Source organism: Leptonychotes weddellii, unplaced genomic scaffold, assembly GCF_054177405.1.
Source record: "Leptonychotes weddellii isolate Sample4059 unplaced genomic scaffold, ASM5417740v2 HiC_scaffold_2674, whole genome shotgun sequence".
NCBI lineage: Eukaryota > Metazoa > Chordata > Mammalia > Carnivora > Phocidae > Leptonychotes > Leptonychotes weddellii.
The window spans coordinates 1-13,240 of NW_027860227.1; the positions used below are offsets into that span (position 1 = coordinate 1).

General features: G+C 54.1%; 1 protein-coding gene and 1 long non-coding RNA gene across 2 annotated transcripts; both read right to left on the reverse strand.

Moving 5' to 3' along the window:
* Window positions 1–162: 162 nt before the first annotated feature.
* On the reverse strand, window positions 163–3,105 carry LOC115943714 (uncharacterized). The gene is made up of 3 exons (XR_014142124.1): window positions 2,091–3,105; window positions 1,296–1,373; window positions 163–263 (listed from the first exon to the last, which is right to left on the reverse strand). It is a non-coding gene; the product is annotated as an uncharacterized LOC115943714 (long non-coding RNA).
* A 771-nt stretch (window positions 3,106–3,876) lies between these two features.
* On the reverse strand, window positions 3,877–13,234 carry LOC102743158 (protein tweety homolog 2). The gene is made up of 5 exons (XM_081810480.1): window positions 13,095–13,234; window positions 11,350–11,492; window positions 10,485–10,670; window positions 9,963–10,041; window positions 3,877–5,527 (listed from the first exon to the last, which is right to left on the reverse strand). The coding sequence occupies exons 1-5, from the start codon at window positions 13,119–13,121 to the stop codon at window positions 5,447–5,449; spliced, it is 516 nt and encodes a 171-aa protein (XP_081666606.1). The 5' UTR covers window positions 13,122–13,234; the 3' UTR covers window positions 3,877–5,446.
* Window positions 13,235–13,240: the final 6 nt, after the last annotated feature.

Genomic DNA, 13,240 nt, shown 5'->3' on the forward strand with positions numbered 1-13,240 from the left:
ATGGCAAGATCTCGTTCCTTTTGATGGCTGCATAATATTCCATTGTATATATATACCACATCTTCTTTATCCAGTCATCTGTCGATGGACATCTTGGCTCTTTCCACAGTTTGGCTATTGTGGACATTGCTTATTGCAATGATTTCTTACAGGTTGCCCACACCCACCTGCACTCAGAAGGCCTGCATGCTTGCAATGGCCTTGGGCAGCTCTGTTGTCTGGCAAAACAGCCATCACCCCTGGGCAGGCCCATGTCAGCCGACCTGGGAAGCCAGCATGAGGTCATATAATTAGGAGTATGCCCAGGCATCCGGACAAAAACAATTTTCAGCGTCTCTCTGATTTCTGCCCAATCACAGGTGAACTGGCTACTGAGACTCTTTGCTGAGAGCAGCCCCTGGCCGTGGCCTCCGCCCGCCCCCAGGCCAGTCCGCGATCCATTGCACTGCTGTCCACCCCTTACTATTCTTTTTCCGATTTCTTTCTATTGCAGTAAAATACACATAACACAAAACGGATTGCCGTAATCATATTTAAGAGCGTTAGTTCAGTGGCGTGAAGTATATTCCCAGTGTTGTGCCTGCCATCACCACCACCATCCATCTCCAGAGCTTTTCCATCTTGCATAACTGAAACTCTGTACTCATTAGCAGTAACTCCTCACTTCCCCCTCCCCCAGCTCCCAGCAGCCACAATCCTACCTTCTGCCTCTATGATTTTGACTACTCTTAGTACCTCATATAAGGGGAATCACATATTGCCTTTTTGTGTCTGGCTTATTTCACTTAGCATAATGTCTTCGAGGTCCATCCATGTGGTAGCCTATGTCAGAATTTTCTTCCTTTTTAAAACCGAATAATATTCCATTGTCTGAATAGATGGCATTTTGTTTATCCACTCATCTACTGACGGACACTAGGGTTGCTTCCGCTTTTTACGACGGTGAATAATGGTGCTGGGAACATGGATGTACAAACATCTCTTCCAGACTGCTTTCGATTCTTTTGGGAGGAGAATTGCTGGATTCTGGGGTGCCTGGATGACTGAGTCGTTAAGCGTCTGCCTTCGGCTCGGGTCATGATCCCGGGGTCCTGGGATCGAGTCCCAGGTTTGGCTCCCTGCTCAGCAGGGGGTCTGCTTCTCCCTCTCCCTCTGCGACTCCCCCTGATTGTGCGCTCTCTCTCTCTCAAATAAATAAATAATTAAAATCTTTAAAAAAAATTGCTGGATTCTATGGTAATTCTATTGACTTGATAGAATTTCTTGAGTTTTAATTTTTTGAAGAGCCACCGTACCTTTTTCTACAGCAGCTGCCCCATTTTGCATCCCCGCCGATAGTGTAAAGGGTTCCAATTTCTCCACATCCTTTTAGGCTGCAGGTTTAAGAAGAAAATCAAAGACATTTTGTAGATATTTACATGATAAGGGAGAAAACAATTCCCACACATTTTTGATTAACAAAATTCAAACTACTATATTGAGTCTAATTTTTCTGTCATACAGGTCTATTAATAAGAATGGAATTCTTTTGGGCGCCTGGGTGGCTCAGTCGGCTAAGCGGCTGCCTTCGGCTCGGGTTGTGATCCCGGGGTCCTGGGATCGAGCCCCGCCATCGGGCTCCCTGCTCGGCGGGAGGCCTGCTTCTCCCTCTCCCACTCCCCCTGCTTGTGTTCCTGCTCTCACTATCTCTCTCTCTGTCAAATAAATAAAATATTAAAAAAAAAAAAAAAGAATGGAATTCTTTGAAGGGAGGACAACACTTTTTTTTTTATTCTTATGTTAATCCCCATACATTACATCATTAGTTTTAGATGAAGTGTTCCATGATTCATTGTTTGTGCATAACACCCAGTGCTCCATGCAGAATGTGCCGTCCTCAATACCCACCACCAGGCTAACCCATCCTCCCACCCCCCTCCCCTCTAGAACCCCCAGCCTGTTTTTCAGAGTCCATCATCTCTCCTGGTTCGTCTACCCGGGAGGACAACACTTTAACTGAAGTTCAGAGTTAGTGTTCTCTACTGTCAAAATCCGTTGCAAATATTTTATTTTAAAAAAAAACCATTGAAAAATATAAAAGCCCTACTCACCAGCTATACACGGCAGCAGGTCAGATGAGGCTCGCCGGTGGTGGTTGCTTGCTGGCCTCCGTGCTGAGCAATCAGTGCACTTTGGAAGGGGGAAGATAGACATTTGAAAGAGAGAAGAAAGGAAGGGAAATGCTCCGGATCTGGGTATACCTGTCGTGGGCACACAAGGCGCCCTGAGTGTTGTTAACATCAGCAGTTTAGAGCCAAGGGGCAGCGATATTGCCCCCGCGGCTCTGAAATCTGAGACCTTGAAGCTTTGGAAGAGGGAAAAAGCACCAAACAGCAGAGTTTAGGAGATGAGTCAGCTTTGGAGCAGGGACCCACTCTGCCGCTGCCCCCCCGTGGCTAAGGTGGCCCTGAATGACTGCCTCAAACACATGCCCCTGTTCCTGTTCCCGGCAGAGGCTCTGCTGCTTACAGAGGGGGCCTGATGGAGTTCATTATTTTCCCTCTGGGAGTGGGCTCCTGGGTCTGGGGTGGGGGCTGTTCGGAGATGTTTAGAAATGGTAAGGCTGGCAGGCGACTGCTTGCTTGGCAGAGAGGCCTATTCACCCCACTCCTTTCCTTGGGCGAGAGATTGGTGCACCCAAGACAGGAATGCAGGTCTTGAGGTGACACACGTGGGGACCCAAATCGCCCTTGAGCTGTGTGTGCTCTCATGTGGCTTCCTTCCTACTTCATGCAGGGCCCACCTGCAGCTCAGGTCTTCTCTGCAGATCCCAGAGATGATGAATGCCCTCAAAGTGAATCTCATTTGAGTACTGAACTACAGTTACCTTTAAAAAAAATCAGATTTGGCGGGGGTCAGGGGGGGATGGGGGGGAGGCGCCTGGGTGGCTCAGTCGGTTGAGTATCTGGCTATTGATTTTGGATCCGAGTCGTGAGATCGAGCCCCACGTCAAGCTCTGTGCTCAGCGGGAGTCTGCCTGAGATTCTCTCTCTCCTTCTCCCTCTGCCCCTTCTCCCCTCTAAAATAAATAGAGGGCGCCTGGGTGGCTCAGTTGGTTAAGCGACTGCCTTCGGCTCGGGTCATGATCCTGGAGTCCCGGGATCGAGTCCCGCATCGGGCTCCCTGCTCAGCGGGGGGTCTGCTTCTCCCTCTGCCCTCTTCCCTCTCGTGCTCTGTCTCCCATTCTCTCTCAAATAAATAAATAAATAAATAAAATCTTAAAAAAAAAAATAAATAGATAAATCTTAAAGAAAAATCAGATTGGTTTCTCCATTGCTCCAAGCCTTTTTCCCACTGCTCTCGGTCTCCTAAGACGAGGGAGAAAGGCATCTGTGCTGCTAGATGTGTGTGGGGGGGGGCCACTCCTATTTCAGAAACGCCCTAGTTCTGATGCTCAGCTTTGAGGGATGAGCAGTTCCAAGTCTGGCATGTTCTACTGTACAGAGCCCTCTGTATCACGCCTCAAGTACTCCCAAAGGATGCACAAGCTGCCCCCTTCAGGAAGCTCCTTGAAACGCAGTCAATTCTGGGAGCCGAGGCTGCCGCACAGAGGAATTAACAGGGCACAGAGCTGCAGACACCAAGTTGGGAGTCTGCCCTGCAGGGTGCAGAGCATCTCAGGTGCCCCTGCCCGGAGAGGCACCCCATGGAGACAGAGTTTAGGTACAGAGTGCAAAGCTCGGGGAGCCATCAGCTGGGGGAGGTGGTCCGTCTTTTAGTCCTTGCCCTGAAATCCCTGAGATTTGCGGGGACGCCCTCCTGCCCACGGCCCAGCCGGCAGGGAGCGTGCGGGACCCTCGTTATTGCCGCCGCGGAGGAAGTTAGACAGACCGCACGTTTTAGTACAAGTGGTTTATTTCTTCCCAGGCGAGGGCGCACATGTATCAAGCAGAGCCCACCTGGCTCCTTCAGGGACCACCCAAAGGATTCTAGTTTAGTTTACATGCATTAAAAACAACGCTACGGTTGCCAACAACGAAATGTTAAGAAGCAACATCTTGACATCGCGGGGTTCCTATCTGCATGCGACGTGGCCATACACAGACGTGTTTATGGTACACGGTACTTCTAGGTTAACACAGGTGAGGCAAGAGTCCGGGCTGCCGTGGGGCCCTGTTCTGTCATAGAGGCTTGGCTGGGCGCCGAGAGTCACTCTGCTGTCAGCGTTCTGATGGGAAAGGAGCTCTTCGAAAACGGAAACGGAGCCCTTGTTCCCAGCCAGGTCACCCCGTGTCCCTGGCTTTGGGTGTGCAAGGCTGCGGGGGGATCAGTGTTGTGCATTCTGAGTTGACAGGAGATAAGAAGCACCAGAGACCCTAACCCTGGATCCTCAGCAGGCAGGATGGTGGGTCACTATTTCCTCCTGGCCAACAAGCTCCTTCTCACCGAGCACGTGCAGCTCAGGGGCCCAGGACAAGGGGATGGGTACAGGGTTGGGGGGACGAGGGAAGAGGCCTGTCTCAGGTCAAGACATGACCCCCCCGCTTTGCCAAAACCTTTAAGACAAACTTGCTTGCAGACAAAAGGGAGAGGCAGTTCACCTGGGCAGTCCCCAGAACAGGGGAGTGTGTTCAGTTGTCCCTCTCAGCTTCTTTTCTGTCTTAAAGGGCCTCCCTCCTTGAATGGGATGAACCCACATCCCCATCAAGCAGCAGCTTGGGACCGCAGGTCTCACTGACCTGTTCCTTGTTTAAAAATCCTCTCTTCCTCCAGATCCTGAAAGAACTGGCTGATGCCAGCAAAATCTGCAGAAGAATGGGATACAACCCAGGGGGAAGGCATGAGCCCCAAATCTCTTGTAAAAACCGGATGTGCTCTGAGTTTCAATTCTTTGGATAATCAAAACATTTAAAACACTTGGGGTGGGGGAGAGTTAGTGTTGCTTTCAAAGTGTCTATTAATACCTGAGACTGTCCCTATCTGTAGTGAACCAACTCACAGCATCGATTCTGGGATGGAGGAGAGGCAGTGGAGAGTGGCAGAAGGCGGGTGGACCGTGGTAGCTGTCACCCACGTTCCCGCTGGGTCCCCCTGCGGAAAGCCTGCCGGGGATGCAGCTGGGGCCCCCCCAGCCCTGGGGCCACCCCCTGCACGGCTCTCCAACACCTTCAACATGGCCGAGCACCCAGGGGTACTGCCGGTGAAGACAGGAGGGCAGAAGCGGGAGAGGCTGTTCCGAGTCATGGTTCTTGTCTGCCTGGGCCTTGGGTCAGGAATCTCAGCCGAGCTCAGGTGGATTCTCCCTGAATCGCGGATGCCCCGCCGCAAGCACAGCGGCCTGCCAACCCCGTGGCCCTGCACCCAGCCTCCAGGCGCCTTTGGTTTCTATTAAAGAAATGCAGCTTGTGCTGGAGTTCGTTAAAAACCAAAACGGATCAAGGAGGCAGGAACCTCTGCAGAAAGTGTGTTAGGCTGGAAACTCATTCCCGTAGTGTCTCAGGTGCTCGTCCGCCACGGACAGGTAGGTGGCCCTCATGCTGGGAGAATACTGTGGGAGAGAGGAGGAGGGGTACGGTCAGAACAGGGTCACACGGTACAGTTAAACTGGACGCTGTGCTCGCAAAGGTGCGGGAGCTTCTTGGGGAGTGTGAGCGGGGCCAGTCTTTGTCACAGGCATTGTGGGGACACTAGAGTGCTTGGGCAGGCTTCGTTGTTGGCGATGCCCCGAATCCTGGGGCCATCAGGACGCCTGGCCCCCAGCGTCAAATGCAAGACGCACACACAGACCAGTCACCCTCCCCCTACCATGGCTGCTATGTCCAGCCCAGGGCACACCGACACCAGGGACAGCATCAGGGCGCACCAAGGCACTGGGGAGCCCGCCTTGTGGGTAGGTTGACGGCACAGTCCCCTAGATTCAGAGATCCACGTTCAAATCCCAGTTATGCATCTTACTCATCCCATGACCTTGGCTAAGGCTTTCCAACCTCTGCGAGCCTCAGCTCCCCCATCTGCAAAAGGGACCCAAGAGCCGTCGGCAGTTACAGTGAGAGGATGGGTTGAATACTACCAGACAGGCGAGACCCCTCACTCGGCGGTTCTCAAACTTGGCTGTGCATTACAAACACCTGGGAGTCTAAAAAAAAAAAAAAAATCCTGATGCCCGGGACATACCCAGCAGTATTTTTTTTACTGAGGTAAAACCCACATCACATAAAATCCAGCATCTTAAAGGGCCACCAGCATTTTTTTTTTAAAGCTCTTCCAAATGCAGCCAAGTCGGAGAAGCAGTGACCAGACGCAAAGTAAGTTCTCAACAGATGTTAACTAGCTGCCACCTGAAGCAGGAAGACAGGACGCCCCACATTACCGCTCTCATATCCCAGGACCTGCTTCTGCATTTCTTTCTTTTTCTTTTTTTTAAAGATTTTAATTTATTTGACAGAGAGAGCGAGGGAGCACAAGCAGTAGAGGGAGGGAGAAGCAGGCTCCTCGCCGAGCAGGGAGCCTGATTTGGGGCTCGATCCCAGGACCCTGGGATCATGACCTGAGCCAAAGGCAGATGCTTAACCATCTGAGCTACCCAGGAGCCCCTGCTTCTGCATTTCAAACGGGCTCCAGATGCTGCTGGTCTGCTGACTTGGAATAGCAGGGTTCAGCAGGACCCTGAGTTGTCTCCTGGCTCCAGGGAAGGTTTGGGGGTTCAGGTCCAGGCCGTTCACACCAGAGGGGGAACATGTGCTCCCAGCTGGTGGGAGCTCGGGGGTGGAGGTGGGTGCTAAACTCTCTAACCCAGCAGTTCTTAACCAGGGGTGATTTTGTTCTCCAGGGACATTTGGCAATGTCCGAAGGCATTTTTGGTTATCACAACTGGGGGGTAGGGAGGGGGGAGTTACCAGTATCAAGGGGGTAGAGGCCAGGGATACAGCTAAACATCTCATGGTGCCCAGGACAGCCCCCTCTTCCAGAATGACCCAGCCCAAGAATAGTGTGGAGGGTGAGGAAGCCCGCGTCAGACCCGAGGTTCGCCATGGCGCTTCCCGGACCTGCAGCCTCAGCTTTACTGTGGATGCGTTAGAAAGGCAAATCCCCCACCCAGTCAGAAAGGTGGGGGGGGGGTGGTGAAGCAGATGCCTGTGTTCCAGCAAGTCCTCCAGGTGATTCCGATGCACACCCGCACGTGAGCATCTCCTTAAAGCACTATTTCCCCAACTTCCTTGATGAAGGAGGATCCCCTGGCTGCTCGATATGCTGAGAACTTCCCAGGCGCCTTCCCGGGATCGTCCACTTCAGGGAGTACGGAGTGAAGTCCTGGTATTGGTATTTTTAACAATTGTCTGGGTCATTTTTGTCTGTCAAGTCTAGGACATGGTGCCTGAGAGGACACAAGGGGTTCCTCGAAGGTTGAGCTGGGTGAAGGCACGTTTCCAGCCAATGGGACAGGCCATCCATTCCGACTGCCTTGCATGCTATCACCCCCCATGGTGAAATCCCAGTCTGTTCCAGAGATGGGGCTGGCAGAGGGAGCGATCCATCCAAACGTCACACTTGCCACTCACCCAGTACAGAGCAGGTGCAGGGGGAGCGTGGGGAGCGGCCAGCCATGCTGTCTATTGGGGTGGATGTCCACAGCCTCATGCTGGGGGTTCCTTGGAAAGCAGCCACCTGCCAATGCCTCTTCTCGCCCCTTGCACGGAAGGAGGTTGCGGGGGGCGGGGGGGTCCGCCCTGGGGCAGGTAGAGCTGGGTGGGGCAGGGCAGCCAACTCGGCCAAAGCAGTGAGAGTCCTGGGCAGGTCTTAACTCCAGGGAGAAAAGTGACCTCTGTCCTTGAGCCTCTCAAATAAAGTCAGCTCTTGATGATCTCTGCTAATGGCAAGGAGAGTGGCCTGGGTCTTTCAGAACAGAAGGTAATCCCAAAACCATTTTTATTTGGCATCACAGTGCACAGAGTAATTCTTCATTCACAGCAGCCAGATTTCCCCCTCATTATGTTTTGCTCAGATTATTATTAAAATCAATCTGCATTCCTGGGTCTATAGCAGCTAGGGGGAGGAAAAGGGGCCCAGGAGGCTTCTGGGTAGAGAAAGCTGGGTTGGGATTTAAGAGGTGCCTACTCGGAACGTTGGCTCCGACCAGCCCCCTGTCCCTTCCTTAGGACCCCAGGAAGCGAGGGCTAGGTCTGGGTCTAGGGCTGTGCATAAAAGGATAGCAGGTGAGGCGCTCTGGGCGAAAAGAGCAAGGTGGGGTGATGGCGGGAAAGATGGGGGACTTGTCAACCACGGCGCTGTGGACATTTGGGGCTGGATCATTCTTTGTGGTCGGGCTGTCCTGTGTGCGGTAAGATGCTGAGCAGCATTCCTGGCCCCCGCCCACTAGATGCCCGTAGCACCTGCCCCCCAGTTGTGACAACCAAAAATGCCTACAGACAGGCTAAGTGTCATCTGGGGGCAAAAGTGCCCTTGAGTGAGAACCCCGCTCAAAGGTGTGGCTCAAGTACCACCTGCTGCACAGGACCTCCTCAGACCCCACAGCGCAGCAGGGACAGCTCCCCCCTCCAGGTCCCAAAGCACTTATTACAGGAGCCGCTTTCTTGAACTCCCCCCCACCGCCCCCGCCCCGGCAGGTTGCGCCCTTGCTGAAGACGGGGGCTAGGTCTCCGCCTCTTTCCCCAGAAGCACCATCTGTGTTTGGGGCTGACTCACTGGATGTGCCTGCCTGGTTCTCAGGGCCCAGGCATGTGTCATCGACCCCGTGTCCTGGAGTCCCCAGTGCTTCTAGTTCAGCAGCAGGATGGCCCCTTCCAAACCCCCTGAATTCAAACGCCTTGTCCAGTCAGGGGGAAGCAGGGGCGCCCTCCCCGATAGACAATTGGCTCCAGAACTCTGCTGCGTACCCATCCCCATCGCAGACTTCTGACCTTGTTTTCCAACCCCCGTGTCCATTTCATATAAATACGGTAGCTTGTGGAGAAGGTGGGTGGGAGAAGGGGGTAAAATAAGCAGCTCCCTCTTAGAGCACCTGCGCCCACCCCCCCCACATTTACAGTGACTGAGATCCCAACGCTCGCCACCATTGTGAGGTGTGTGCTGTCACCATCCCCATTCCACAGGTGGGAAAACTGAGGCACACAGAGGTGAAGTGCTTGTCCAAGGTCACAGAGGTCATAAGCCATGAGCTGGGTGTGAACCCAGTCATTTGGCACAGGAGTCTGTGTCCTTGAACTCCACAGTTGACTGTCTCTACTTGCAGCAATGTCCTCTGGGAGAGGACAGAGCCTTTTTCTCTCCGACGCGACCCCCTCACGCCACCGGCTCCTGCCCTGACACAGCGTCTCGGTTCCCCGGCTGGAGGCGGCCGTGGGCACGTTCCTAGCGATGGCAAGAGCTGAGCGGGTTTGAGGAAGGCTGGTGTCCCAGCCACCACTGGGGCTCCAGCCCGAAGCCCAGGGTGAAGGGGTTAACACCGTCGAAAACCCAACAACTTCCCTGGAGCAAAAAGGGATGCTCTCTCTTCTTAGATTATTTACTTTAGCAAACTTATCACTGTAAACCATTTCTCGGTCCCTTTGAGATGTATACAAACGTTTTTAAGGCTAAATCGGGCTCTGCCAGCTTTACCATCCAGGAATGTTCTCGTAAGGGTCTGGGAGGCATCTCACTGGAAGGGAGGCATCAAGAAGGACTGCCCCCATCACTGTGGCAACTGGGGACACCCTAATTAGCACGGACTTACGATGGCCTGGTGTGACAAAGGTGCTGGGTCTTGCTTGGGGACAGGCGTGCCCTGGGGTGAGCTTTCTGTCTCTGCAATGCCTTTAGCGGACTGCCCATGATGTGTGCGGCAATCTGGTCCAGTAATAGGACCGTATCATTTTTTTCTACCTTTGTGGAGGGGATTCACTGGATCGGCAGGAGGTCTTATCTTTTTAATCATTCCTCTACAAGGGCCACAGCTGTGATTTTGCCCGGAGAGCCCAAGTTACCGTGGGAGGAGGGGAGCCTCTTCCAATGAGGGGCACGTTCTCGTAGCGTGGGTTCCCGCCGAAGAGCATGGCCTGGTTCCTGCAGGGGTGGAGGGGAGAGCTCAGGAGGGGGAGGCGTGGGGGTGGGGGCGGGGGTGCTCGGGTTTCTACAGGAGGGGCCCGTGGGTGTGCATGTGCGAGCAGGGGGATGCAAACGGACCATGGGAGGGAGCGCGAGCGGGAATATCAGGGAAAGAGCGCTTGGGGAGGCCCAGGGGAGAAGCAGCGGATGGGGTGCCAGGTGCCAGGAGCAGCGTGGCCTGGAGAAATGCAGCTCCTGGGCCCTGCGATCTGCTCTGAGGGTCTGTGGCTGTGATGGGGGGACCGCTGCTGGCCTTTGATGTCTTCCTCCCAACCGGGCTCCCTGGACCCAAAGGTGCTATCCTCGAATCTAGCTCCCCGAGGGCTAGGCGGGGCGGCGCTGCCCCAGCTGCGATGTGTGGGGGCAGGTGGGGGGGGAGGCCCGGGGAGCCCCCACCGTACATGTACTCCGAGACCGGGGCATTGGAGATGGTCTGAGCCGGGGGCTGCAGGCTGGTTTGGCTGCCCAGGCCGCTGCTGTAGCTGCAGAAGCTGCGGAGCTGCCCCCGGGGCGGGTTGTGGGTGGCGATGCGTCGGGCTTGGGGGTTGAAAGGGTCATCACTGTCGATGTCATCATAGTCTCTGTCCCTAGAACAACACACAGGACACAGCCGGCTGTGAGGGCTGAGGCTCGGAGGCCGAGCGATCCTGGCCTGCTTCCCAGTCTTTGCTCCCAGGACTCTTCTCTGGCCACGTGTCCCCTTCAGGTTCCTGTAAAACACGGTCCTCTGCCCTGCCTCACACAGATCACTCCACCAGTTCCCAACTCATGCCCACCTCCTCCAAGCAGCCCACCATGCTGACCCCGTCAAATGGACCCTCCCTGCTCTGCTTCCTTTTGTCGGATCTATCCATAGGCACTGAAATACCATCTCATTTCTACCTCCTCAATGAGAGTGTAGGTGTCCTGCTAACAGTGTTACAGGCTATCCTTCTTCGTATTCTGGGGGTGCCCCTCCAGCACCCAGAGCCCTCATTATCTCACACCTCAAAGTCCTACAGAGGAAGAGATGACAAGCAAGGGATGCCAGGTTGCGGTATGACAATGTTACCATCCTCAGGAACGCTCCTGCCCCGGCCCCTTGGAACCTCCTTTTGGGAGTCTGTCTGGACTCTCAGGGATGCTTCTGCAGCAATCCAGCCAGCCTGTTGGGGCTGAATGCCCGGGCCCCCTGCTGCCATCGTTCGCCCCAGATCATCAGCTCCAGGCTCAATCTCAGAGCAGAGGTTCCTGCATGCTCCCCCAGGAAGCCCCTGGGCAGCCCACCTGGTAGTAAAGTGCTTCCAGGCCCTCGGCCCAGCGCAGATCATGGTGGAGAAGGCCAGGGCGGCCAGGAGGGAGAAGAGGCCGAGGTACAGCAAGCCCTCGATGCCATCATAGCAGATGCCAGCAAGGGCGTCCAGGTAGTCCTACAGGAGGAGGAGGGACACGTAGCTGGAAGGCAGGTTGGGGCACAGCCTGGGGTCTGAGCGCGTCTCGGGTAGCCCGTCTCCTTGAGCCTGGGCCTGGGATCGCCTACTTTTCCCCATCCCTGGCACTTTGTACAGCCTGTTAAGGGTCCACACTCTGGGGCCCAACAGAAGGGGCTTCTTGGGTTCACTCCATAAGCAGGTGCTGACCACCTACTGTGTGCTAGGCATGCGACGGTTGCTCTGAGCGAGACAGACACAGCTGCAGGGTTGGGGGGCCAGGAGACAGGGGACATTTAATCTAAGACCAGCATGGCAAGAAGGAGTGGATTGTGTCTTGAGCAGATGAAGGAAGGGGACAAGCGGGGCATGTTCAGGAGAGAAAAAAAGCGAGCAGGAGACAGGATGGAGTGGTGTCAGGTCACGCTAGGCCTTGCAGGCATGTGAGGAGTTTGCATTTGATCAGAAGGTGGTGGGATGTGATGGAAGGGATGTGACCCAACTCACTTCTACAATGATCACTATGGTCGCTGTGAATGAAAGGTCATGGGAGGTTAAGGGGGCGAGAAAGAAGGAGGGGGCAGTCAGGAGGCCACGGCTGTCACTCAGGGGAGCAGGGTTATGCTTGGATCATGGCAAAAGTGGGGAAGGAGAGAGAAGTGGATGGATTCAGGATACATTTGAGAGTCCAGATGCTAGGATTTGCTGAGGGATTGGATGTGGGTGGTGCGGGAGGGAGAGAGGGGTACATGTTCTTGGCTCTGAAGTCAGAGTGCCAGGGTCCAAAGCCAAGCCCTTGACTTGAGGGCTCTGGAAACTTCAGTGAGCTACTTTATAGATCTATAGATATATACCTATATAAATATCTATCTATCTATCTATCTATCTATCTATCTATCTATCTATATCTATCCATCCATACATGCACAGTTTCCTTACCTTTAAAATTGCCCATGAAATAACATGTATTTCATGATAATAACTGTGACAACTAATGATATGATGGATACAAACTGCACAGAACAAGGGTGAGCACTTGTTCTCAACAAACGGCAGCTGGGATCATCATATGACCCTTCATGCTAGATCCGTATGGGACATGAGAAGTGTCCACATGCACTGGCTTACTGCTTGCCGGGGGTGGTGCACATACTCCCAGAATGTTCCCTGCATTTGAGGCTGTCTGGTATTCCAAGTGCTTGGAGAGGTGACCCTGGCAATAAGCGGGGGATATCCACTTGCAGCCAGGGAGATGGACGGGTTGACCAGATGGCCGGGAGTCTGGACACTGGAGAATAGCCTTTCTCCTTTAGGTCAGGATCCCCCAACGTTCTAGAGCTAACCTGATCCAATCCTCCTACCCCCATCCCCTGGAACCTTTCACTGGCTCTCACTGTCTTAACTACTTGGGAGAATCAAGAAGCCAGACACCCTCCTGCCTTCCTGTTGTTCGGCTTCTATGTCATTCTAGGGCCCGCAGGGAGCCCCAATATCACTCTTCTCGACCCTACTGGCTGCTCTCTGGGAAAATGTGGCCTGCGGGGGTACCCACCCACCCCCCCCCGCCCCATCCTTGCTTGCCAGCCAGGCCCACCCCGGCACCTTATGCAGCCCTCGGCAATCCAGCATGGCCGTCAGCTGGTGGAGGCTGGACTCCGATGAGTTCAGCAGGAGCTGGATTCTGAGCAGGTCCTTCTGAAGCAGGAAGAGGCAAACACGCAGAGAGGCAGACAGTGAGCGGCAGGCTT

Bases quoted from the DNA above. Each gene is read 5' to 3' on its own strand.
- LOC102743158 (XM_081810480.1), bottom strand. From the start codon at position 13,121: ATGCTGGATTGCCGAGGGCTGCATAAG. The intron at 10,671-11,349 runs GTGGGCTGCCCA...GTGTTGTTCTAG, and splicing joins TGGAAGCACTTTACTACCAG to GGACAGAGACTATGATGACA. The intron at 5,528-9,962 runs GTAACTTGGGCT...TCTCTCCCACAG, and splicing joins GAGGCTCCCCTCCTCCCACG to TATTCTCCCAGCATGAGGGC.